Raw genomic sequence first — 27,631 nt, 5'->3', positions numbered from 1 at the left:
TACGAGTGAGTGTTTGTCGTTCAATATAATTTCTAAACTGTTGGTCAGGTTTCATGCCCCGAAGTGACTCACGCTATGAGAAACGCCATAGGGGAGCGCTTCGGGTAGTTTTGACCACCTGTCGTTGTTTAGCGTGCACTGAATCGCATAGGACAAGAACCTCTATCATTTTTCTTCGATAGAAATGCGACCGCCGTGGCTGAAATCAAACCCGCGACTTTCGTGTCAGCAGCCCAGTGCCGTAACCACTGGGCTACCGCGCCGGTGCATTTCTGCATTTCTCAATAAGGATTCGTGTTTGCTGCTGAATTTATTCAAATGAGAAGTCAAAATTACATAGATGCAAGGACTGGTGGAGGGCGATTCGTAGAACACATAATGCGCAACTCCATGTGAGTAGTGTCATTAGTTATAAGTAGCATATGCAAATGTTTATGTGCATCTGAAGACGCCCATTTTGTTGCTACCGCTATTTTAGGGACACTAGACGCGAGAATTGGAGGCTGATCCAGCTCTGAGAATCGGTATACAACGCCGGCGCGTGGTACACACTTTACGGGTGAGGGTAAGCAAAAGAGAGCGTCCAAACGGCGAAAGACGCCTAGAGATACATCAACAGCGCCAACTTATTGAACCTCAGCAAGAAGGTTAGGGTGAAGCGCCTGCGGCGGATGGGCAGGGGGAAGTCAAAATAGGCGCACATTCTCGCATTTACCCAGCGGCGTATTTTAGACATATACGAAAGGCAACATTAACAGACATGAACTATTACTCCTATGCAGCAATGGGAGGACACTGCATTCGTATAGAAAGTGCACAACTTTTAACAGTATAGCTACCTTCTCTTTGTAAATAAAATTGTGAAAATGTGCGCACCTATCTGTGCTACTATGCTTGGAGTAACATTCAAATGGCCGCCAATTATCCCGTGTATTTATGCTTCTCCGAGCGGTAATTATGACGCGAACATAACTATTATTTTTGTTATATAATAATGTGTATTTGTGCACGTATAACAGAAATTACCGTGTTTAAAGTACACTCGCCAAGCGAACCAGTCAGTGCCTCTTTGTGATGACGGCAGCAGCAACCACAGACAAAAAGAAGGTGCCGAGCCTGAACCATAGCTGAAGACAGAGATGCACAAGTGGTACATATTCGGTCATTAACGTTGAGGCAGGCACAGTGTTTGAAACCTTGGCCGCTTCTCTCTCTGTTGCTTTGCTGTCGCTTGAAGCAGCTGCGGTACCATCAGACTGTGGCCTCAATTGCGTATAATCAGTTCTGTGCGTGTGCGTACGTTTAGTTTTGCGGATGAGGATGCCATGAGGATGCCATGTCCGCTGAACGTTCCAGAACATTAAATTGCTGCATCATCTCCTTCTGAATCCTCCGTTGACGCTTCCTACGAACAAGAACCTCATCGATGTGCATGTGGACGGTATTTCTTTGACGGCTCTAGTCGATACTGGAGCTCACGTGTCCATAATCAGTGCTCGCCGTCGGGTACGATGCAAAGTTGGGCGGCGAGGGGTGGCGGCGTGGTTGGGGCGACGGGGAACGACGGCGTTGAGGGGACGGTGAACGAGCAGGAGGGCGGCTGTTAGGTGTGTCACAAGTAGGGTCCGTACGGCTGGGAGGATACCGGCGAAGATCTTCATATGGGCGGGAAGGCGAGAAAGTGGGGCCCTATAGGGCGGCGTCCAAGTGGCGCGCGGCAGTAGCGGGAGGACATGACCAACGCGGTGGCACCGGAAGCAGATTGGTCTGTCGTCGGGAGGTCGCCATTCGGCTGGGTTGCGAGATCGTGGAGGAACGAATGGGTCACTTCGAGATGCATTCAGGGCATTGGTCGGGACGAGGGGCGAGAGACCGGGCAGGCGACAGGGAACCCGAGGTTGGCGAATCTTGTCGTACGACCGCCTGAATAACGGAGACCGCGGGGGTTGGTTGTATAGTGGCATGGTCCGAAAGGAGAGGGCTGGAACGAACGCTGGACTTGCCGCTTCAAGTTCCCGTCGAACCTATACGCGTTACAGCACCGCTCAAAGGGCGGTTGTAGCGGCGGAATCGGCAGCAGGTGGACGTGGCAGCCGTGTTTTGGCAACCGAGAAAATTGAGGGTGCACACGACGGCTTTTTGGCCGTTTCGAAAGGCGGCATTCTTGAATGATGCGGTCGATATTTCGAGACGTTGGTGTAGACCAGCAAATGAAAAGCGTCGTCCGCGATGCCTTTCAAACGTGACCCACTTTGTCAGCTTCGGGCATTGCCTCGTCCACTTTCGGCAAGAGCAAGCACTTCTTGATGGTAGGAGACATACGACTCAGTAGGCGACTGGGACACGGGTAGCGAGCTCTTGTCGTGCAGCTGCGTGGCGACCGGTCGGGTTCCCAAAGATGTCACGTAGCTTCTCCTTGAATGTGTCCCAGCTGTTGAGCTCGGTTCTCATGTGTTTCGTACCAGATGCGCGGGGTTCCGTCCAAGTAGAAGAGAACATTAGCGAGCATCATGGTAGGGTCCCACCGATGAGTTTGACTGACCCGTTCATACAGGCGAAGCCAGTAGTCAACGTCGAGGCCAGGTTGCGCGGAGAATGTCCCGGGTCGCGGGGGGTGGGGACCGCGACAAAGGTTGTCGTAGGAGCCGCAGATGGAGATGGGGACGGGTTGTCATTGGAAGCCATGGCGAGACGCTGAATGACGCGGCCACTGCGGAGCTGCGTGGTGAGGACGGGGAACGTTCCACCTCCACCAAATATGTTACGTGAGTGACGAGTCGCTTTTACAAGTCGTTATTCACACGATATATTTGCAAGAGCGGCTGCAGCGCTGACCAGACCGGCTCCGAGCTCGAGCAGCTAGCGACCTTCGTCCTCTTCGTCGGCGCACACGCGCGTCGACCATATGAATTCCGGCAGCCTACATGTAGCATAACCCCCGGCGGCAAAGGCGCCGTCTCGGCGCATCTAGACGTCAACGTCATTGGGCGAGTGGTACTGCTTCAGGCGTGCGACGTGTACGATGTCGCTGGCATGCCTCGCCGTCTTCATCCACCCCGCATGCCAGCGACATCGTACACGTCGCACGCCTGAAGCAGTACCACTCGCCCAATGACGTTGACGTCTAGATGCGCCGAGACGGCGCCTTTGCCGCCGGGGGTTATGCTACATGTAGGCTGCCGGAATTCATATGGTCGACGCGCGTGTGCGCCCGACGAAGAGGACGAAGGTCGCTAGCTGCTCGAGCTCGGAGCCGGTCTGGTCAGCGCTGCAGCCGCTCTTGCAAATAATCGTGTGAATAACGACTTGTAAAAGCGACTCGTCACTCACGTAACAATATGAAGGCGATGCTTACAATAGAATATATTATGTCCCAGTGCGGTCTGTTCTGCATGTTCCGCAAAGCAGCTTTTATTTCTGCATAAGTGGTATTCCATTATTTCAGAATTGAAGTCATACTCTAAACAGGGTAACCCTTGCGGTGGGTGCCCAACTTCAAATACTAGTATACCTATATTTTAAGGGTTACGATGTAGCCTATGCGTATGTAACCTTTATTATATATGATCGTAAGAATTGTGATCATAAGAATTTTGATCATAAGAATTCACGCTTCACATATTTTATATGCTACCCGCAACCAGGTAGTTGTTACCTCCGCGCCCACGTATATTGCTATACTGACCAATGGACATCCCATATAACCTAACTGCAATCATAATCATCATCATCAGCCTGTCTACGCCCACTGCAGGGCAAAGGCCTCTCCCATGTTCCGCCAATCAACCCTGTCCTGTGCTTTCTGCTGCCACGTTATACCTACAAACTTCTTAATCTCATCTACCCACCTAATTTTCTGTCTCCCCCTCACGCGTTTGCCATCTCTTGAAATCTAGTCAGTTACCCTTAATGACCACCGGTTATCCTGCCGACGTGCTACGTGCCCAGCCCATATCCATTTCTACTTCTTGATTTCAACTATGATATCCTTAACCCCCATTTGTTCCCTGACCCACTCTGCTCTCATACTGTCTCTTAAGGTTACACCTATCATTTTCCTTTTCATCGCTCGCTGCCTCGTCCTCAATTTAAGTTGAACCCTCTGTGTAAATCTCCAGGTTTCTGCTTCGTGGGTAAGTACCGGTAAGATGCAGCTGTTATATACCTAACTACAATATACCAACGTAACTGAATGGGAAGCATTTTCAAAAGTTACATTTCAAGCGGCACGCCGCGTTTTAGTCAAGTTCAACTGGAAAAGTCAAAATGGCTTCTCCTGCCTTGTGACATCCTACGCACTTACGGCGATCATCACACAGCATCCGACTGATAGATTTACATGTCATTGCAGTGTTTGGTCATTGATGAAGCGCTACACCATGAGCTCACTAAATGCAGTAAAAACGTGTGTCATTGTCTAAGAGTGCCAACTCGACTTTCATAGTGCGGCCTTGAAAATCTTGGCCAACATTTCGAAATATTTCTTCAAAGTGCTACCCAATGAATTGCGTTGGCGTTTTGCGGAGATGAACATATTGTCGAAGTGACGAACTAAAATTAATGGCAATGTTGCGGAAGTGACAAAATAAAATTAATCGCAATGTGCTTCACACACATACACGCTCACTTTGTTTCTTTTTTTCAGGAGTCACAGCTTATCGTGGGTCATATTTGATTAAAGGCGGCAAGCGTGTAATCTAACATGCTTAGGAGGTTCTGGAACAGTGCGTGTGTGGGTGGGGGGGGGGGGGCGAGAAATGTTTTCGAGGTGGACGCGCGCAGGATCTCTGGCGTCCGCGGTTCTTTACTCACGGCACAAAGAGGGGACATCATTATCAATGTAGGGGTGTTCTCTGCAATTCACGCAGACGCAACACATATATTATTAGAAATAAATTTCTCCAACTCGTTCTGTACACTCGTACTCCTTAAGGAGCCCGGTCGTGGAGCTGCAGAAGGCATTTCACTTGGGTTATCTGCTCCCTGACCAGGCCAGATAAAAGGTGAAATAAACTGGCGATCGCAATTATCAGGAAAGGACGATAAAGATAGCACAATTATTATGTGGCGCAATACTGGTATCAGTTGCTGATGAAGCTTCACAAGTAGGAGTGTTGTTGCAGCCTATTCCACTGCGGACCGGTGCGTTGTCTCTGAAAGTGACAAAGTAAAACTTAATATGTACTGACGGGCTAGTTGGTGAGCCATGTTATTTGATGGAGCAGCGCACAAAAGGACGCAATCACGCATGCATAAAATGACGAATACACAGCGCTTGTGTTTGCGTCACTTTATGCTTGCGTGATTGTGTCCTGTTGTGCGGTGCTTAATCAAATAAAATAAAAGACAAAATTACCTGTAACTCATGTACGAACAGAAAAATGCCTCACGAAACCTAATTGGCACATACGAAATCTGGCTTTTGTCTTATTGTCTTCCCCGAAAAAAAAAATCGTTCTGGAATGGCTGCGCCCAGTCCCGTTGACAGGCGATTACCGTTGACGTGAATTTGCATGTGACATGTGACATGTGACATACACTCGCATGTTAACAATGAAAACCAAGAGCTAGTTTTACGGGCGTAGTCAACTAAGCTTTCTTGATTTTGGAAACACCGGACCATTCTGGGCAGGCTAAATAAGGGCCGATTGATTGGCCATGGGGAGACATTGCAGGCAATACACACGTGATGTCGCCGCTCTCAAATTTAGTCGAGCTGTCGCGGCTGCTATAGCACCGCACATCAAACCTCCGATGGCGACACGTCAGACATGTGAACTTGCTTGAGTGAGATCATGCTGCCTTTTTACGAATTGTCCATTATCCGTTCGGCCGCTCTTGGTACCCTTGCCCGGTTACGCAAGGTATGCGGGGTTCACCCATCAATGCGATCGCGCATATCTGAAACATACTTCCACATTATCGAACTGACAGCCCATAATTGTGTACCATAGCTTGGCTGGCCTCAGCGGGCAATGTGAGTGCCGAACCGGGGCCATCTGGTCCACCCAGCAGCTCTGCAGCCACGTGTAAAGAAATGCTATAATATATGATATACTGGTATAATATATACTAATAATTGTAGTAGTTTAACGTTCCAAAACAACGATATAATTATGAGAGGCACCGTAGTGGAGGAGTCCAAAAATTTCGACCACCTGGGGTTCTTCGACGTGCACCTTAGTCTTAGTACACGGGCTTTAAGCATTTTCGCCTCCATCGAAAACGCGGCCGCCGCGAGCCATACTGCTGTGTAAACTCAGCAGAATTGGCACTGCAGCCTCACGATAGGCTGGTGCCGGACTTCGCTCTAACCGGACCGTTACCTTATTGCGCCGCCTGCACGAGCTCGCAGATTCCCCTCCTCAAATGCTTCTTTCTCCGTGATCCAAAGCGTACGTTTGTGTATTGCAGTGCTGAGAAAAAACTTGGTTTTAGGACCTGTTCCTTGACGTTCCCCAAATGGTAAGAGGAATGCAGAAACGGTAGGGAACCGTAGAAAGAAATGGTAAGAGGACTGCAGGAACGGTTGATGAACATTAAGATAGCTTGTGCATGCCACAAAGGGTGAAGAAATTTTCACAGCATATGTAGGCATCATTACCGCATCAGAGTCTCCTGCATCCAGATGCAGATTTAACAGGTGACTTCTCGCTGACGTCCGCGTAAGTAATTTTCTTAAGTACATGCACGTGTAACATGGTCATTTAATAGCGAGGGTCTCGTTCTGGCAGACTTGGTGCGTTCAGGTAGTATGCGAGGGACTATTGGTCAGCTGCCAGCTCACAAAAAGTTCACGTGCCACGTGACGCCAACAGGCAGAAAAAAGAGTGTTCCACACTCGCCGCCATGGCTGCGATCGGCGCTGACTAACACTCCTAGTTTTAGATGCACATATATACCCCATAAAGTGGACGGGAGGATGATCACCGTCGTAGCTCAGTGGTAGAGCATCGGACGCGTTATTCCAAGGTCGCAGGTTCGGTGCTTGCCGGCGGCAAGTTGTCTTTTCGTCCACTTTACTTTCTTCACAATTATATTCTAACTACTACAAGTACCATCCCCTATACTTTCCTTGGCATTACTGTCTGTTAGTTCTCATTAATATTGTGTATAACAAAGAAAAACGAGCCCTTAAAATTAATATTATTTCCTTTATGGTCATTTAATGTTCTTCATCTTGCTGCAGCAGCGCATATAGCACTCAAGTGACACGAATGTCTGCCTTATGATTACGCTTATCCATTGGCACACACTTTAGCTTAGCATGAGCAAAGTCGAAGTTCAGCGATACATTCTCAAGCGTTATATATTTGCGAAATTTGGTTTGGTACGACAAACTAGGTCAGTATCGCAGACAAGTGCACATACCTAGGATGTTGGAGTAGTCGATAGCAAGGGCGGACAAAAGTATTAATACCCGCCGCGGTGGTCAAGTGGGCACGGTGCTCAACTGCTGACCCGAAGGTCGCGGGATCGAATCCCGGCCACGGCGGCCGCATTTTCGACGTAGAAGAAAATGATTTAGGCCCGTGTACTTGGATTGAGGTCCACGTTAAATACCCTCAGGTGTTCGACATTTCCGGAGCCCTCCAACACGGCGTCTCTCATAATCATGTCGTGGTTTTTGGACGTCAAACCCCAACATTTAGTAACAGAAAGATACATATATTAACTACTCAGCGTTTGCCATTAGCTTTCTGCGATCCGACAGAATGCTCTGGTCCATGGCCACAGCACTTGTATGTCACTTGAAGGAATAGAAGACACGAAAACACCTCATGGCATATTGACTACTTAAGCACGATTACGTAGACTATAATAGAATAAGTTGATCTAATGCGGTGTCTTCTCCATTATTTGCGCATCCGCATAGGCCCGTAATTGTTTGTCTGCGTCAAAGCCATCTTTGTGTCTCGCGACCACACAAAATGGTGATTATTCACGATGTCATAACGACAAACTTGACAGCGGTTAGTCCTAGCTGCCTCTAAAAATTCATTTATTGGCTAAAACTAATATTTTGTGCGTTGTATAACATGATCCAAGCGTTGTTTTCTGAGGCAGTGCTTTTTTTACGCATTGCTGCAAGCTATCGCGATAGTGGCCATCCACACGCAGTACGCAATGGGAAGCGAAACGATCGGGGGCACTGGTGGTACCATCGTCTTACGCTTTAGATCTGCCACATGGGCCCACCTAAACCCCCTGAAAATCTGCGCTCTTACTGATTTGTGTCAGCCCCTAGATAATTGGCTGTGTCAGAGCAAGCGGTTTGTTTTCTAAGACATAAATGCAGATTTCTGGCAAACAGGTAAGATGTCTTTACCGAAAATATTACTGGTCCCCTTCTGTCCTTCTGTGTCTGCGGTGGCGAGGACGCCAATTTGTCGTCCGGTATATCAAGCAAGAAACAGGACTGAAGTGTGGTAACAATACCTCGCTGTGGTACGTCATCCCGCCCGTTATTTACGAAACACCAAACTGTGTTTGAAAGCAGAATATTTTTGTTTAAACGCTCCGAAATTCCTGTGTCGCCACAGAAACGACAGCGATGATGTATGTACACGCGCAAATTAGCGTGTGCTTCGGCACGAGCATGCCTCATACGTCCAACGCAAGCCTGTTGTTACAAGGCCGTATTTCCACGTCATCTGTCACGTTCCTGGTTCGACGTGTATAAAAACAATCTCGAAAATCTATTCAGCTTACGCTACGTAGAACATACCCACTAAAGGTCATGCTTGTGGAAGACGATGACGCTGATAGTAATAATGCGACTAGTGAAGACTCAGTAATGTACGCACCAATAATCATGATTTTACGAGCAATCGCTTCTGATGAGCGACTTCACCAAAACGGAACTGTTATGACTTGGTAGGAAGCTTCTGCATTATTACTATAATTGCAGGTTCTTACTACACAATGTGACGTCCGCTGTGCTGAAGACATCGCAGCTGTTGTAAAAAGAACCGCGGAACATTTCGGGAAGATTGATATTGTGGTGAGTATGATACTGTTATTTCTGAATTTATGAAAAAGCAAGAAGTGAGGAATATTGTCTCGTTTCCCAACTTAGCAATCTCTGAAACTTGCGCCCTGAAGTTCTTCAGCGCAATTGTGCATAATACATACACTACATACATACAGTATACATTATGGTGTAACGTACACCGTGGAACATAAACAGGACACTCACGATTTTCATGAGTATATAATATTAAAGCGCAGCATAATGACAAGGTTGAAATTTGATGGTTTTTTTTGTGTTTCGGAATAGCTAAGCCATGCTGCACTGGTTTCAATAATTTCAAACAGTTTTTGTGCACCATAAATTGTTAGGGAATGACACTCGCTGAACAACATATCATGAGACGCCTCTGCTGCGCCAATTTCAGTTGCGCACGTGTGTCCGGGCCCTCGCATTCAAATGCGGCTTTCAACTTATTCTTGCGCGAATCTGATACCAGATTGCAATACATTAATTCTCATGTTGATTACGTGCTTTACGTTTCTATTTAGTGAATTAGTTTAGCATAATTATACCTTCAGCTTCAATAAAAGAATCTGTTGTAGTGAATTGATTTATTTGACTACATTGGCGCTCAGACATTCATTTAAACAGGTTGACATTGAATATGTGTCGTTATTTGGACCTTGTGCCATGCATCATTGCCACACCATATTCTTTACATAAAATTCCCATATCATGTTCCAAGTAATTCCTATCGATTCTGTATAGTTCCCACGGAAAACTACACATTCAAGGTTTTATTCCAGGTCGTTTCGTAACAATCGTGCGAAAAGTATATCGAAATGTAAGAATGACATACAGAACGTTTCAGTCGAGCATGGTCTTGGGCAAGTTTAGAAGTTAATGAGAATGAAAAAGGTAGCTAAGAAAGTCAAAGGCCTTCAATTACTGAGTTGGTGTGAAACAGGTCGAAATCACGGGCGAACTGGCTGTCACGTAACGGCAGGTAATCGAAAAGCCTTTAAGAAAGTACATCACAAATGAAGTTGTCATACGGTCATCAGCATATATTTGGAATAAACATTGCGTAGCCTTCATGACGTACAAAATTGTCTGTGAGTGGTAATAGCGCGCGATTGAACCACGAGAGATTATTAGGACAGCTAGTGAAAGCAAGAAAAAATGATGGATGGCAGCAAGTTTAAGCCATCACTTTAGAAAAAGATGTGTTGTCTCACAAAACTGCAGCGATGATCTGCACGCGCGAATCGAGTGGCGCTTCGGCACGAGCCTGCCTTGTACAATACGGTCCACTGTTAAAGGGAACACTCGAATGAGCACCTGTCATATTACTGGTCCCCCAACTGCAAGTGGATATGGAAACATTGTTCCTACACTGCACTAGTGTGGCAAAAGAAGTCATAACTCTCAACCACCTGAACACTTATGGAAATCTACGCCACTATGCTTTTGCAAGAGAGCGAAATCCAAACATGCCATGCGCGCAAGTGTTCCCTTTAACAGTGGACCCGTCTGTACATTCAACGTAAGCCAATTGTTACAGCGTTATTTTTCCACATCTGCTGTCATGTTCCTGGTTATTAACAGCGGAGCACTTTAAGCGGAGCGCGTCAACACGTAAAGGGTGAACAGAAATGAACATCATCATGAACCGGCACGCTGTCTCTTCGTGCTTTTTTTTCATTTTCTGCTTCGCTCCCAAAGCACGTGCGCCAATTGGTCCACAGTGGGATGCGATAACTCTAATGGGCGAGAGAACGAGCAGAGAGAGACACAAAGAAAGGCAGAAAAAGAGAGCGAGAAAAAGAGCGAAAGATATAGAAAGATGAACAGAGAAATTCTTAGTAAAACAAAATTCTTGGCGAGGAAGGATTCGAACCCGCGCAGCCTCGATCCGAAGGCGAGCCTCCAACCACTCGGAAATCCAGGAATTTTTTTTTATTTCGTGGTATTTATCACACTGAGCATTAGAGTGCTCAATAAGAGCACAAAAAAGCGAACAAAAGTACAATCACATAGTAGGAATGCTAGAAGATCACAGCATAGTCTTTTATAGTATAGTATAGCCTGGGGTTGGGAAAGGGAAGGGAGAGTGAGGAGGAGAGATGTGACGGTGACGAAAAGGGAAAAGAGAAGGGGAGAGAGTAAAGCATAACATATATATATATATATATATATATATATATATATATATATATATATATATATATATATATATATATATATATATATATATATATATATATATAATGAAAAAGAGAGATATGGAGGAAGAAAGAGAAAGAAGAACATAGAAATGAACTGAGACGAAAAAGACGTGGAAAAGACAAAGAGAAAGAAACAAAAAGAGGAACAAAGATAGAGGAAGCAAAGATGGCCGCCCAGCTCCGATCATTCTTCAGGATTGGCGCCACGAGTGTGGAATGGCCTTATTTCTCTCAGCCTCAATGCCGAATTCTAGCGTGAAACAGCCATGCTATGATGAAGTCATTGTGACACACACTCTCTTTCCCAAGGGCATAGACAGAGGCCGTTCCTCAGTGCGCATTCGGTTATTCGGCTCGTAAGGGAGATTGTTTGCCTTTCGTCTATAACTCGCGTTATAATGTTTTTGTTCTACGACTGGAGGGCGCGAAAGAGCGGATATTGTCGGCAAGATGGATACAGAAGAGTGTAAAGTTCACGTACAACAGGAGAAACAGCATGGTATTCTAATGCCATCGAAACTTGTGACGTCACAAGTTCTGAAGTTCTGTTTGTTTACGTCCGAAAGTTGCGTAATCGGCACTATCAAAAGAAAATAGCGTTCACTTTGCCAATAAAAAAAATCACAGCATATCCACAGAGTGAATGATGATGAGTGGGCGAAGCTGCGGAGGTTCATCGGTAAACCGTGAATCTTCCGTGAATTCTGCCCAGTACATCATCACCGACGTGAGATCAGCCGCGTTTATACTAAAAGTTCGATGAGCGTTATGACGACTTGCAGCTCACTTTAATTTTACATGTACGCTGTGAATTTTCATTCTTTAGAAAACGATTGCTTTAGAAAACATCTGGCGTCTTTCGTTAAGCAGCTGGCGTCTTTTCGTTTTGCTTTAGAAACACCTGACGTCTTTTCGTTTTGCTTTTAGAAAACATCTGGCGTCTTTCGTTGGTTTATTTCATCAATCAACGGCGTTTTGAACAAAATTTTTATTGTTTAATCACGCACAGGAGAAATCTCACCAGGCACTACCTTGGAGGTAAACAATGGCTGCTAATGGGAATGAGAGACAGAAGAAGTCGGCTTTTAGCTAACACTTACACTTCTACTTCTACTAACGTTTCCTACTGGAACATGCCAATGGCTGCTAATGGGGAACGAGAGACTGAAGAATTCGGCTTTTAGTTAACGCGCACGCTGCGAATTTTTTATTGTTCAACAACGCACAGGAGAAATCTCCCACCGGCACCACCTTGGAGGTCAAGATCTGGTACTTGCATTACGACTGGTTACGCACTACGAGGGACGAACGGGTGCCGCTTTAAGGAGCTTCGCCCCTAAAAAATTATGCAGTTTTACTCAACGTGAAAGCTGCAGGAAGTGCGGAGCAGTGATTCGCCTGTCCTTCAGCGACGAACCGAAGTAGCGAGTATTGGGGGCAAGTTGGTATAACATTATTGTGTGAAACAGGACAAACGCAGCCTGTGAGCGCCGCTAAAGGATCTGCGTTCCTTCAGCGGCGCTCGCACTCACGAGCAAGCGCGCCCTAACGTTGTGCGCCTGCTAGCCCTCCCTGGCGTGAAAGGAAACCTTCATTTGTGATGCAGTTGTGCCCTCTCCCCTCCTCCTTTCCCTGCTCCTCCTACTCGCATCACTCCTCCTCACCCCCATATCCCTTTTCCGTCTAATTGCTATACTATACTATGCACGGATATGCGATGCTCTACCCGCTCGACTCCTTCTCACCCTCACTTCCATTTCTCGCACCCTTCTTATACATGGCTATGCTATAGGTGGCTGTGCTGTACATGTTTCTGCTTGCCTAGCGCCATACATGCCTGCGTCATGCTTTAACCTCTCCCCTCCTCCTCTATCTCAGTTCTCTTTCCCTCGCCCTTGCTATACACGGCTATGCTACACATGCTTTTGCCTGCGTGGCACCAAGCATGGCTCTGCAATGCCTTACTCTCCCCCTTCCTCCTTTTTATCCTCCTCAGCCTCACATCAATCCTCAACCTCACTTCCCTTTCCCGCCCCTTCGTCATACGTGGCTATGGTAGAGATGGCTATGCCATACGTGGTTTCGCCTGGGTTATGCCAAGCGACGGTGTCATACGACAGCCCGGGCTCCTAAGTGGTCCGCACTTAATATATTATTGTGTTTGAACACATACCATCGTAACTTATCAAATCACTGCGATTTCACACGAAAGGAGAGTTCCCACCCGCAGTCTTTTCTTTTAGCTTCTTTACCACACCATTAGTCATGTACTCACAATTGCAGCCGCTTTCTCTTCCTGTTTTAGAGCTGTAGCTTACTTAATGACGTGCAGTATATTGTCCACATAGCGCACCTTTACACCAAATTACGAAATAGGTGTGCGTCAGTTCACATTCAAGCTGACCTCTCAAACCCGCCATAGACCAAGTTATATGGCGTCAATAAAAACGGAACGACGTGAATAAACAGCGAAGTGTAATATAGCTAGTACGTGACACGTAAAGCTATTTTGGCCATTGTGATAATGTGCATTGTTAGCGTTTGACTTTTCTCTTTACTCATAGATCAACAACGCCGGAATAGTCACACCTGCTCCTCTAGGACAATTTTCCCTGGAACAATTTGACGACGTAATTCACACAAACCTGCGCTCTGCATTCGTCATGACACAGGAGACTCTTCCATTTCTCCAGAAAACAAAAGGTTGGTATTGCCGCAATTTTCATAATATTGCTTCACAGCAAAAAACAACATATTTGTATACGTTTCACATTTTCGTTCGGCTTCGCAGCACGGCTAAACCCATTGTTTTGTCAGTGCAGCGGGGCCCGTGTCGCGTCAGCGACTGCCCTAGCTGCGTCACGCATACGCACAGCCTACGGAGCAGATATTGCATACGATGACCTTGCAAACTTCCTTGAGTATAAAGAGAGTTCTGGAATTGGGGCCCTAATGAGCTTGGGGACCCAAGACATTTGCGAGCCGCCAGGGCGCATGCCCAGAACCCAAGCCACTCTTGGGATCTTGCGCTCGCGTTTACCCGAGACCCAAAAATCGAAAACTATCGCGGTCCCCAAGGCGTCTTGTGTCGCCAGCGAGACGACGCAGACGCAGCGTGGGCTAAGACGCAGTATGGCCAGGGGAGTGGAAATTTCTATACCATCCATGGAACGCGATATTCGCTCTCAGCGCCGGACGAACGTCTGGTGTTTGGGGGCGGTACTAAATCTGGGCAAGGTATGGGTTCGAGCTAGTTGGTACTCCATAATCACCAATGCTTGCGCAAAATTTTCTCAGACAATGGACGCCCGTCCGTGTCTGTTTCGTCCGTTGTCTGAGAAAATTTTGCGCAAGAAGTGTTGATCATAAAACTTGGCGGCGCATTGTAGACACGCAGTGGGGGACGCCATCTTGATGAGGACTGAGGATCAGAGTGGCGGGAGGGAGGGGGAAATTTAGCCCCAAATTCAACGGGGATGCACCAGCAAGCCAAATTGAGCGAGTAGAAGGTATTCAGTTGACGAGCGCGCGACCTTATTCCTGTTGCGCAACCCGCCACATGATCAAAACGGCAATAGTTGCGTTCTCATTGATGAAGGTTTGCCCATCCACCTATTCTTGCACCACTTATTCTAAGTAAGACTGCTTTTGTTTACGTGTGCACAAAAATTAGACAAGAATAAAGAGCAGAGTTTGTTTGAATGTCTTATTTCCTAACGTGCCATTCATACAGTGAAAACACAACTAGAATATTTTTCGTTTTTAATCGCATACAAAAGTGCACCGCACATGCCCGCACGCTAATAACTAGGTATCAAGCCAATGCATATGCAGTCTCTACGAAGACAAAAGAAAAACAGTAATAACTGTACACAAGTTCATGGATCGTATCTCTCGTCCGCTGGGATCCGAAATAATTTTATGCCGGTGTGGCGTGAAGAATTTTGACACCACTCAGCACAGCACGATTTGGGATGACAGCGCGAATCCATTCATGCGTCCGTTTAGCTGAAGCTTGGAAGGGTTTCGCTGAAACAAACTCTACGGTGGTAAAAGCGACCTTTGGGACACCGTAGGCTGTAGCATACAAGAACACGCGACAAGAAACGCCCCTTTTTCGCCGTGAGAGGACGACGCAGTTCCCGTTTTCGACCCCGGGTCGCCCTCGTAATTTCGCAATCTCAAACTGCAAACTTTAAGTTGACTTGCGTATTAAAAACTTCAGATAAGTGACGTGGTAATAAATATGAAGTGAAACAACGACGTTCATTTATGCTCGTAGGTAGTACAGCCCCCAAACATTAGGATCGCTGCGGTCGTGGGACAGAAAAACCGCGAAATGTCATCCCCCTGGTATGGCCCGCGTCTCGCATGATCTTAATTCCGCCACGTGTGGCGCCCCGTGCGTTTGACCCAACGCAGCTTGTGTTGACCTAATTCTCAAACTCGGCTACTCTTCCGAACTCAAGAGCAGCCTATCCCCAAAGCAGTGTCTTGGGTCCCCAATTCTCAAGCTTTCTAACACGTTGCAGGTATCAAGGCTCAGCAAAGTGGAGATGAGGATCGATGTGCGCTCTGTGGGAGCATTGACGTTTCACACGCCTAGGTTTAGAAGTGGTTTACCTGAGCGTTTCGGAGACGTGCTGAACCATGAGACAATGTGACACCTCAGTTCCTTCTCTCTGTGGTGCTGACCACGCCAGCGCGTTGTAAGTGAGCGTTCGCAGTCACGGTATCCGTTCAAAGTTTGTGCGTGTGCGCATTGCTTCTGAAACATATGTTGCAAAGGTTCTTCTTTTTTTAGAAGTTCGGTACCAGCGTCGTCAAAATGCGCATTGCCAGCTATTAGAGGCAAACATTTCGGATTACGAAGAGAGGGAATCGGTAATTTAGAAAAGAAAGCTCCCTTTGTGAAGTATTCATTTCCAGTGTTCTAAAGAACGTGCACCTATTTTACATGTCTGGTCGTCTCAGCATGATAGAGTGGTGTGAAGTGCGCCTGCAGTGCGTCACTAGAAGAAACAGCTGCATTTCCGTTTTGATTGTTCTGACTGGTATAGTGATCTTCCTGCACATCACCTAGAGGAGTGCACCCCCCCCCCCTGTTTTTCTATGGCACCTCCTTCATTCGGAAACACTTTTCTTTCTTTGTTTCTAACACAAAAGTGCTTTATGTCGGGGTCCAACAAGACTTCAGTGACGTATTGCCGTCACGGAAATGACGTCGAAAAAATTTAAACAATGAGATGGCAAAGAAAAAAGGTTCCGTCAAGGAGCATCGAACCCACGACCGCTCGTTCCGCAACAACAGATGCCGGGCGCGCTATCCACTGGAGCACGGTCACAGATTCTAGAGGATTTACAAACGCGCCTTTTATATCAACCACTCTGCCGGTCGGCGGGGTGGTGTTGCCCTCTGAGAGCGGTGAAGTAATTCGTCATTACTGTGGCCTCCGCGATTAGCACCTGCAACGTATTACACGTCCGCACCATTCGGCGCGTTTTCATTAGAAGTTCAATATTGTCAATGCCTTAACACACCGCAAGGTGGCGACCTTAGCCCAAGCGTCGTAAAAGCGTCGGCCTCGCTCAAAGCATGAAGCTAATCCAAACCAAAAATAGCTCTGCGACGCGCGCCTGCCTCAGATGCAACACCGCGATCCCGCTCACGCGCTCGCCCCTGGAAAAATCGCGGCGGAGCTACCGGGGCGGCACGACGCGCTTTGTGTTTCCCTCTAGTCCGGCCGTAGTGTTCAATCACATTTTAACATGCCGCGGGATGGCGACCAAGTTCTGCGTCCAATATGGGACGCTCTTCTGGCTATCACACCTCGCTCTCTGATTACGCTTTCACCGTTCACTACTGCAGCTACCACAAGGAGCTACTTGCCACCACCATTCAAACCACCGGCAAGCTAAATTCAATGACCTCGCTGTGCCGTCAATAAAGTTGTTTCTCTCTTAATAATTTAACATGGACGTTAGTCGTCGGGATGTAGATGTACCACCAATCATCAAAGTGGGCGCATCCACGTTAAACGGTGCTATGGCTGCCAGATACACTCTGCAAACTCTCTTATATCAATCTGCAGTAAACATTGTTACCTCTGTAAGAGCACAACTTACTTTCGTGTTATTCCGATTCCTATGTCGCAGGGATCAACCATCCTTTTTTGACGCCCGACGGAGAATTTTATCTAATAGCGCCCGATGAAGGGCAAATGTACACGAAAGGACCGATTGTCCCCGCCTTGCTTGGGATGGGATACTCTAGCACCGGAGAAGCTACGGCGAATACGACAACCGCACGGGCATGAAAGCGTCAGTACCACGGTGCAAGCGTGGCAAGCGTGCAGCAATGGGTTGTTGCCGCGTGGTGACACCGATCAGGAACACGCAGCGTTTCGTATGGTAGCGGCAAGGAGCAGTGCGCTTACTATCCTAAATTTTTCCTTACGTTTCGCATGGTTTGCTACATCGTTGGATACTAAGATAGATAGACGAAGTGTTCTCCAGGGATGAAATTCCACCCTTTTTCAATTCGGCCACGCTTGCAAGACCAGCGGTAATGTTGACTTTTTCAACGTACGTACACATATACGTCGAATTAAGTGAGCGATTCTGTACACGCCTTACCAAAAGTGCCTGTGCGGGCCACCAAAAGGTAAACTTAGTTGCGTACTTATGCAGCGCAGAGGGAACGAATTGTAAACTAGCAATGTGGCCGGAAAAAGGGGCTTGTGCTATTCTTCCGCTAGAGCACCCAAGAGTGCTGTGGTTCTAAGGGGCGCAGTGGGAAGGACCCGCGAAATACGGAATGTTAAGAAATAAGGGTAAATACATACGACAATGTAATGTCTACAGAAGCAAGTGGCGTAATTCCGTGGTCTCCGACTGTGTAAAAATTCACGATACTTAATCAGTCTGTAGCTAAAGTTCTCGCTCCTGATGACAGCGCCACTGCAAACTCGGTGGCGCTAAGAAATCGCTAGTGATTCCAGCCTGACGCACTAGCTTTTTTAAAAGATTCCGCAAGCGCCATCTTCCTTGTCCGCTTCTGCGCTATAGTTTACTTCATAGGCGCACGATGTGTGCTCGAATGCGCTTGAGTCTGCTTCTACGGAGGTTCTCCATGCCTGCACCGGCTGTGCCAGAAGTAGCAAAAACAGGTACGATAGCAGAAAGAAGCTGTTTTCACCACAGCGGGAAACATCCGTAGTTCCCTGGTGCACATCCTAGATGCGCTGTTGCAGCTTCTAGGAGAGGAGGTAGAGGCGAAGGGACACAGTTAGCACTACTTTATACATTTCAGGGATTTTACGTCCATCATGACCGTAGCGACCTCTGGAGCATGCGGGAACATTTGTGCGCAACTGAAGAGCCACTTGATGCAAAACCAAACAGTGGCTCGCGCATGTGAAAGGAGAAATTAAGTACATCGTGTCGTTGATAAATGACTTCGTTTTTACAGTGCAGTACATATACAGTGGCAATTGTCGTGCATAACGGAAAGTGGTGGAAGGATTATTCTTTTAGGAAAACGAATTTGATGCATTTTGATCACCAGACGCTTCATTTTGTCTCTCGTGCTTTGGGAATATATCCATACATCTTACCACGCATTATTCCCAGGCAACATTGTCAACGTCTCGAGCACGGTGTCTTTGCGAACCGTAAGTACCTACATGTTGTTAAATTTCGTTGTAAGCAGCCATCGTATTACTTGAATTTTGACGTTGAAGATCATTATTGGCAAAGTAGCAGTACATGCAATGAAGGAGACGTTTTACAGCCTAGGGTCCCACAGTCCGGAGGCTGTAGGAGGACCCTCGATGAAGAAAGTATGTAAAAGAAAAGGCAAAGGCAAATGGCGAGATAGCGTAGTATCAATAGAACAATGTTATGCACCAACTACAGCAAAACAGCTATACGATAAAACATAGCAATAAATTCAACAAGCAAAAGAATGCAATATGCTCCATCAGAATCGCCGAAAGACAAAGTAAAATGAATTGTGTCGATAGAAGGTGCAATTTCAATGTTTCTTTTTTTTTTTGAACGTGTACAAATTATCTGAAGACTTTAGATTGGGTGAAATAGGGTTTGTTAAAGAAATGGCTGTGAATGAAAACGATTTTATGCCGTAATTAATGCGAACTCGGGGTAGTAATAAACTTTCTTCTAACGCGAAACGAGTGAGGTTAATGTGTTTTAGTAAGTCATACTTTTTAAGATGGAAGGTAGCCGGCTTAACGTGCTGCTCATTCTGTGCGCAGATACGAAACCACCCACACTCTCTTTCGCGTAAACACACACACACACGCACACACACACACACACACCCACACACACACACACACACACATATATATATATATATATATATATATATATATATATATATATATATATATATATATATATTTCACTAATCAGAGGCGAAAAATTGGGGGACGCTTAAGCTTCGCCTTTAAGAGTTGAACGCGATAGCAATATCCTGCCCCTAGTGCGCACTTCGAACACTACGAGTGTTTAACAGAATGCGCGCAATAAGGTGTGTGCCTTATGTAATGGGTAGCATGCTTTAAACCAGGAGCAATTATGCGCGAGAACCTTTTTCGAAGCTGCGATGCACCCACTTCGTGGTCTTAAGGGAATACGCGCAGTAATGTGTGTGCATTTTGTAATGGGTGGCTGTCTTTAAACCACCAAGCCGTTATGATATTGACGTGGTGTGACGCCCGATGGCAATGTACGCTTGTACCACGCAATATTACTGCCATATTACATCTCGTACTGTGACAACTGGATACAGGACGCGTATTTTTGGGAAGCATCAAAGTTACTTTCAGTGCAGCTCCAAACAGAGGCGTGGCTGTCTGGTAGAACACCTGCTTGCCACGCAGACGGCCTGGGTTCGATTCTCACTCGGACCCAACATTTTTATTATTTATTTTATTTGCAGCTTTTTCGATTTTTCGGTCACGGACAAGATGATGATTTTTCGCTCACAACCAACGGTGCCGACGCCGACGGCGGAATTTCTGCGATACGAGCTCTTTAACGCTATCGCGTTAATACAAAGGCACATGCTGGCAAAGAGCACATGGCGACCGAAACCGGATCAACAACCACATACTTCCTGTCTTATTTCTGTTTGGAGGCAGATTAGCCTGCCTGGCTACCGTTTTACAGCTTTGTTTCATCCGTGTTAGTCGCGCTGACTTCTCCATTACGCATGTCACGCGGACTTCATCGGTGCCGTATTTAAGCCGTGAATGTGCACCGGCTCTAAAGAATGCAGTAGACTGTAAATACTGCAGTGTGCCTAACGTTATTCTAATTTGTTTCTTTGCATATGTCCCCTTTCGCCGTAGTGAATAATTTAAGAATGAGCACGTTTATAACTACGCAACCTTCTTATTTTTCTTATTCCATATAGGTGAGACATGTTGCGCCATACTCAATTAGCAAAGCTGGACTGGATCAGCTTACTCAAGTATCTGCATTGGGTAAGTTGAACATCATAGGCTCAAACCACGACAAAATAATGGTGAGGTGAGAGCGTACGAGCATCATCGACAGTTTATTGCAGTCACGAAACTTTTGAAGAATGAAAAAATTAAGACAGCTTCGCATTAGTGGTGGCAAGCCTGAAGACAGTGCGGATCTGGGCAACCTTCTTTCTTTCACTTCAGCTTTGTCTTCATTTCCTCGTATCTTTCCTTCCTGTTCTGGATTCCAGTTTTTTCTGTGTTTTTTTTAAGACGAAAATCTTTCTTGGGGAACTTAAACGCACAAATTTTTTTCTGTCCGTCTGTCTTTCTGTTTTTCTGTCTGTCACCCGATTCAGCCACCCGGCCAAAGTTGAACCACTTGCTTACCGCCCACCCATCTTGAACTGGTACGGCTGTTCATACTTGTGAACGTTGTCGATCAAAAAGTAAATATTACGCATATCTGAGGCGCAACATGACTAGGTAAGTGTAAGGTGGTCTGTTCCTTTGATAGAAAATACATAGATACGTAATTCTAAAGACCCTAGTTTCTTAAGCTGCGCTGAAAATGCCATGCTATGCACGCCGACGAACGCCCTCTGCCACGGAGGAAGGAAACCATCTGCACAAGCTCATGTTACCCGACGTATTGCCAGATGGCGTCCATATCTCACGCAGCGCCTCCTCTATCGTCTTTTGACGCCATTTGTAGCGGAGCACGCATATACGCGGCCACTTTTTTCTCTTTATTTCTATTTTTATTCCTTTTTTCCCCTCTTTCTCTCTCGTTCTATTTCTCGCTTGCTTCCTATTTTTAAATTTTTAAGCGTTGTTTTGCTGCGCTCGAAGAACAAGAGGAAAAAGACTACTCATCGGGACGAGCACCCGCTCAATATGCTTCAGTTGGTTATGCTATATGCGGTTTTACCTGGATTATTTCATCACCAAGGTGCTCGAAGAACAAAAGAAAGAGGACTTCTTTCTGGCAGGAGCGCGCACTCAGATGGTTATACTTCGCCTGGGTTACGCCAAGCTATGACGACAGCATACGATCACAGCCTACGACAGCCCAGCCCCCTAAAGTGCTCCGCACTTAGGAAAATAGTTAGGCTGTTAGTATTTGCTCTAAGCATAACCCTAAGGAAATATTCCTTCCTTAAGACATTCCAATTTTTCCAGGTATGTCCGTACCAAATTCCTATACTTTCATCATATTGGTACATTTGCCATATATATCAGTAAACATCTTAGGAAACACATGAAATTATTGTAATGGCATAAGGAACCTCTCAGAAAAGTTGCAATAGGATCGTATGATTGAGAGTTCATAAAACAGGTTCTGTAGGTACACCATTGCTGTGCGCTCTGCTACACGGCTTAGCGAGCTTTTCGGCAGCTGCTCGCTTTAGCTGCTGAAATCGTTTTTTAAGGGCTGGACAAGCTTTCCGGCACTACCGAAAACAACACTGGCAAAAAGATATTGCGTTCGCATAGCGGGCAATAAACATCATGACATCATAACGTAAATTAGCATTTTACTTGGAGTAAAAGATACTTGGTAGGCAATATATATATATATATATATAATATATATATAATATATATATATATATATATATATATATATATATATATATATATATATATATATATTTGCAAATATTTCTTCGGGTTCCGCGAGAATGCTTCTTCCTGTATATATATATATATAGTATATATATATATATATATATATATATATATATATAGTATATATATATATATATATATATATATATATATATATATATAGACAGAAGCATTCTCGCGGAACCCGAAGAAATATTTGCAAATGAAGTACAGACGTTTAACAAACAAACATAACTGATAATTGTGTAAACCCTCCGCAACGTGAGTTAGTAAATTATCAGTTATATTTATCAGCTATATTATCAGTTATATTATCAGCCCCATGAGGAGCTAATTAGGTTCCACTGTCTGCAACTGCGTCAAATTCGCATAGGCCTATTCCCAAAGCACTGAACAATACATTTCAAAAGGAAAACGAATGAATGTATTGTCTTGTGTGAGTGTCAGGAATTAATGTTAATCAGCGTGTAAGACAATGTCTAATCATTCTTCAATCTGTCAGGTTAAATTCTTGCATAAAATGTCAAATTTTAGGCCCGAAACTCATGCCCACTTTGTTGTTTTGGGCTGCATATCGTTTCGAGCAAAGAAAAATAATACGCTTGACGTTGGTCCTGGAACGCGTCACGTCGAACAAGTATTGAATATGGTAGTGTCTCCAGCAGTGTGAACCTCTGCAGCAGTACGCAGCTCGATGAAGTTAAATGACCGCTCGGCGCTCACTAAGGAAGCATGCATAAATGTATACACTGCGTTTCAAGCCATTTGAGAAACATGCGGTGCGTGAGGCGCCTCCGAATTTTATTTGTACAACTGTACACACCGCCTCTGAAGAGAATATACCGGTAGTGCCAGCTATCTTTAGCCAAGGGTTCAAAAATGCAATATTAGAGGCAGGCGAGTGATATCAGTTGAAAATTGCTGACAGCCACCTTGCGCGCTGCGCACAATTTTCGTTTTGTGATTAAATAATTTGTTGATTGGGATTTTTAAACTAAATTGATAAATATTGACTTCAGGTAAGAAATGCGACTTGCACAGTTCGAGAGCGTCTTCAGAAACCCCCATTCCATTATTCGCTATAAAGAATGTCTCACATATACCATATTTCCCCAAGCAGCAAAGAGCGTCCGCGAAATACAAAAAAGAACCACGTGACCGGCGCATTCGTGCTGCAGAGTACGTGCTGCTCTCAGCCATGGTTTGAGCGAACGAAATCAGCTGCGGCCGCCACTCGTCGGTTCCGTTGCAGCGGTAGGCCTATAAGTTAACGGTGGCTTCTTGGCGCCCGCGCTCGCGCCAACTTGCACCCTGACACGCGTCAACTGGCTGCTCGCACACTTCTACTGCTATTCTACTGCTCGCACACTCCTTCCTCGTCGGCTTTTCCTGCCAAGGCTTCATGTCCCACACACACACACACACACACACACATATATATATATATATATATATATATATATATATATATATATATATATACATTATATATATATATATATATATATATATATATATATATATATTCATTTGTCCCTTAGAAGTGTTCTTCACTAGTCCTAGCTTTTTCACTCTATAGTCGGATACATAATGTGGATAAATACAACCAGCGCCCAAGAGGATGAATTGCGATTTGCATGCACACCTCGGCACTGCAAAAGGAAGTATTTGCCGAACGATGGTAATAATTTTCGTTTACAAAGACTTATTAAAGACGATAGTCTTTCTGGGATACTTAAACGGAGAAATTTGGTCTGTCTTTCTGTTTGGCGGCACGTCACTCGATTCAGCCACTCGGCCTAAGTTTAACCACTTGCCCAAGACCAGGCATCTTGAACGGCTCACTAGGTTCATACTGTGTACATTCTCGATCAAAAAGCAAACATTCCGCATATCTGAGGCATTCCATTTTTCTTAGCGCTTCCTTTACCCCTTGCGTATTGCATCTTGTACCACTCCTGTGTCTTGTGGTAGTTTATATTCCTTATGTGGTGACGTATCTTTCTTATCGTTTTTCTTTTTTTTTCCCTTTTGAAGTTACATGATATATTTGCGATATAGGTGCGTGCTTTGGTGTAGGCGTATCATAATGCATACTTTCTTTTACGCGCATTGATGGAATCATGCCATTGTTATTGTTATGTCTGTTTTTTCTTCTGTACAACCCACTAGCGGGGTCGCTTATGCATCCGCTTAAGACGGCTCGAAAGCAAAAGCCATTTTATTTCTAATTTTCCTTCCCCCACCCGCCACGGCTCCATTGCTGATCCGAAGGTCGCAAAATCAAATCCCGGCCACAGCGGCCGAATTTCCGATGGATACAAAAACGCTTAAGGCCAGTGTACTTACATTTAGGTGCACTATAATTATTTCCATGCGGTCGAAACGGGTTCCCTCATAATCATATCGTCGTTTGAGGACTTTAAACCCCAACATTTATTATTATCATTACTAATCCCCATCTTCAGAAAGCTATGTGCGCTTAACGTTCTTTTCCACTGGCTCTAGGATCACATGTCTTGTAAGCTCTCTGCAACACACCCGGTTCTGCATTGCCTCTGGGATCGGCCCAGCTTTGACCAAGCTACAATGTCATGTGATGACGTTTTCGTGTGATATTACGTGATGTGACGTCACAATTATATCATGATAACGTCACACATTCGGGCGATGTGTGAAGTCATGGGGACGTATTCGCGTGATGTTTTGCATTGCTCGTGTTTACGCAGCCGCATGCAGCCGATAGCCAATTTCCGCGTTTGAGGGGGCATCTAACGTTCACGCCTGAAGTGGGCCCTTCAACACCTTTTCATGTAATCATCGATTGGCATCATTAAAATGGCTTATTGCCTCACGAATTGACTGTCGCAAAAAATTTTAGAATCTATGAAGTACGAGAGGTGGTACAGGAAATTGTAGTACTCTTTAAGCGCTTTCTCTCTCCTTTCGTACCAGCGAGTGCGCTGCAGATACACGGAGGAGGTGGGGGAGGGTGTTGTAAGGAGGCAAGATGATGCGTCCGCTCGTCAGCGCGCGTCATCACTTTGAGAACGTTCTTTTCATTTTCTTTTTTAAAGACGGTAGTCTTTCTTGGGATAATTAAACGGAGAAATTCTGGTCTGTCTTTCTGTTGTCGGCACGTCACTCGATTCAGCCACTCGCCTAAGTTGAACCACTTGCCCAAGGGCCAGCCATGTTGAACGGCTGACTAGGTTCATACTTGTGTACATTGTCGATCAAAAAGCAAACATTACGCATATCTGAGGCGCAACATCACTAGGTAAGCATTAGGTGGTGTGTTCCATTAATAGAAAATGCATACATACGTAACTCTAAGACCCTAGTTTCTTAAGCTGCGCTGAAAATGCGACTGCGCGTTAAACTTGACTTCCTCCGTGCCCTCTGAACGAGCTCATTGTTGTGTTTCGGTTTCTGTTCTGTATTGCACTGTACGAATGCCATGGGGCGCCGCTTCTGGCATTCCTGTTTTAGCCAGGCGACGTGTAAATAAAAGAGTGTGTGGAGAGTACTCGTTGCGTGCGGACGTTTCTTCTGCTTCAGCGCTTCGCGCCAAACCATGTGTTCGGGCTGGCTGGCGTCCCCGCCGGTCGTGTTGGCCACCGCCGTTATTTGCTTGCTGCTGCGCCGGGACTACCAGTCCGCAACACAGCACTCATTTTCCCGACGTATTGCCAGATGACGTCCATATCTCACGCAGCGCCTCTTCTATCGTCTTTAGACGACATTTGCAGCGAAGCACGCAGATACGCGGCCAATTTTTTTCGATATACCGCTTTGCGATTCAAACAAAGGCCACAAACGTAGACGAAGTAATTCGTAAAGGTGTGGACTTTATCATCAGGGGAACTATATATTTGCTGCTTTGTAATTTTTGATGCAGTGGTGCCCTCTCCTTTCATCCTTCTCACACTCACTTTCCTTCCCCACGCCCTTCCTATTTTGTACTACGCACCGCTATGCGGTGCTTTACCATCTCCCTTAACCATTCCCTCCTTCCCACCATCTCTCACCTTTTCACCGCCCTTACTGCACTATACAATACAAGGCTATGCCGACTTACCTTCCCCTTCTTCTTTCCTTCACTCTAACTTTCCTTTCCCGCCCCGTTGGCATACCGCACTATACATGAGTATGCGACAGATATATATGCTATAATTGGCTTTGACTGCGTGACTTCAAGCGACATGACACGACGGCCCGGTCCCCTTTGTCACGCACTTGCCCTATGCCGACTGTACTAGTCGTATGGTGTATAGTTCTGGTTTCTGACACTATATGAACATACGTGCAGATATTCGGAGATTTGTACCTCGCCTTCCATTATTTTACAGCCTCTGAGAACTCCGCTTATAGCATGGCTGCCTCCTGGCTGCGGGGGAATGAAAGCGCGAGTGAAGGAAAATGTTTTGACGACTCCTAATCTGGCGACAGCTCTGTAAGAGCAGTGATTCCTAACAATGGTTCCACAAACTTGGCAGTTTCTTGCCGTTCGTTTCTCGCCTCTGTGCTTCACCTTGTTTCAAAGCCTACCGTAAAATGATGCTGTACAATCGCTTTTGGGAGCTGCGGGAATGGCGCCACCAATCATGTGGATGTTTCCTCGGCAGTGAAATACTATTTTCTGTATTCCCTGTTTTTACTGAGTATCGCTGCCCTGCGAAATGTTCTTATTGTTTTTAGAAGATACCGAAGGCATTCTACTCACTATGTTATTGCTCAATTTGCGAAATAAGGAAGCTGCAGTGAATTGAAATAGGGGTACAATTTTCCTCAAGAATAAAATCTAAACAAACACAGAGAAACCATTTCTTTGGTAACTAGGTACGTTTTTTTTTTTGTTTTTCACGATCGTGAAAAGATTAATAATTCTGACGGATCAACTTGCCACAGAAGAGTTCGTATTATCTTGCTGGCCTATTCACTGTAGATATGTTATTACAAAAGTGCTCGCTCAGTTTACTGTTTCCTTGATGAAAGAAGCTGGGCAAAATTAAGTGAGTAAAGCAGTGCCCGGTAGCTAACTGTTGATTGTGCTTGTTTCAGAGCTTGCCAAGTATGGGATTCGTGTTAACGCTGTGAAGTAAGTAACCTACAGCGTAACGTCTCTTAATAAAGTACATCGAATCATTTTAGATAAGGCGAGAGCGGCAATAACTTCACACAATATCCAGAAACTGCACGAAAGTTTTTCTTTACTTGCCATATTGTGGTTTTGGGACTTAAAAGCCCAACAATTGCATCATTCTCTATTTTGCCTGGATATTGAGCTTTTCAGGGCCACT

The 27,631-nt window shown here is 45.6% G+C and overlaps 1 protein-coding gene across 1 annotated transcript in view; it reads left to right on the top strand.

The window, feature by feature from the left end:
• Positions 1-27,631, top strand: part of LOC119374462 (uncharacterized oxidoreductase SERP2049) — a 177,324-nt gene that overhangs the window by 141,024 nt on the left and 8,669 nt on the right. The window contains exon 6 of the mRNA XM_049411064.1: positions 20,645-20,760. Within this exon, the coding sequence (XP_049267021.1) occupies positions 20,645-20,760 (116 nt within the window). The remainder of the gene's footprint in view (positions 1-20,644; positions 20,761-27,631) is intronic.

This window comes from Rhipicephalus sanguineus, chromosome 11, assembly GCF_013339695.2.
Source record: "Rhipicephalus sanguineus isolate Rsan-2018 chromosome 11, BIME_Rsan_1.4, whole genome shotgun sequence".
In the NCBI taxonomy this organism is placed as follows: Eukaryota; Metazoa; Arthropoda; class Arachnida; order Ixodida; family Ixodidae; genus Rhipicephalus; species Rhipicephalus sanguineus.
Note: the sequence above shows the minus strand (reverse complement) of the source record. Positions and strands in the feature narration are given on the sequence as shown.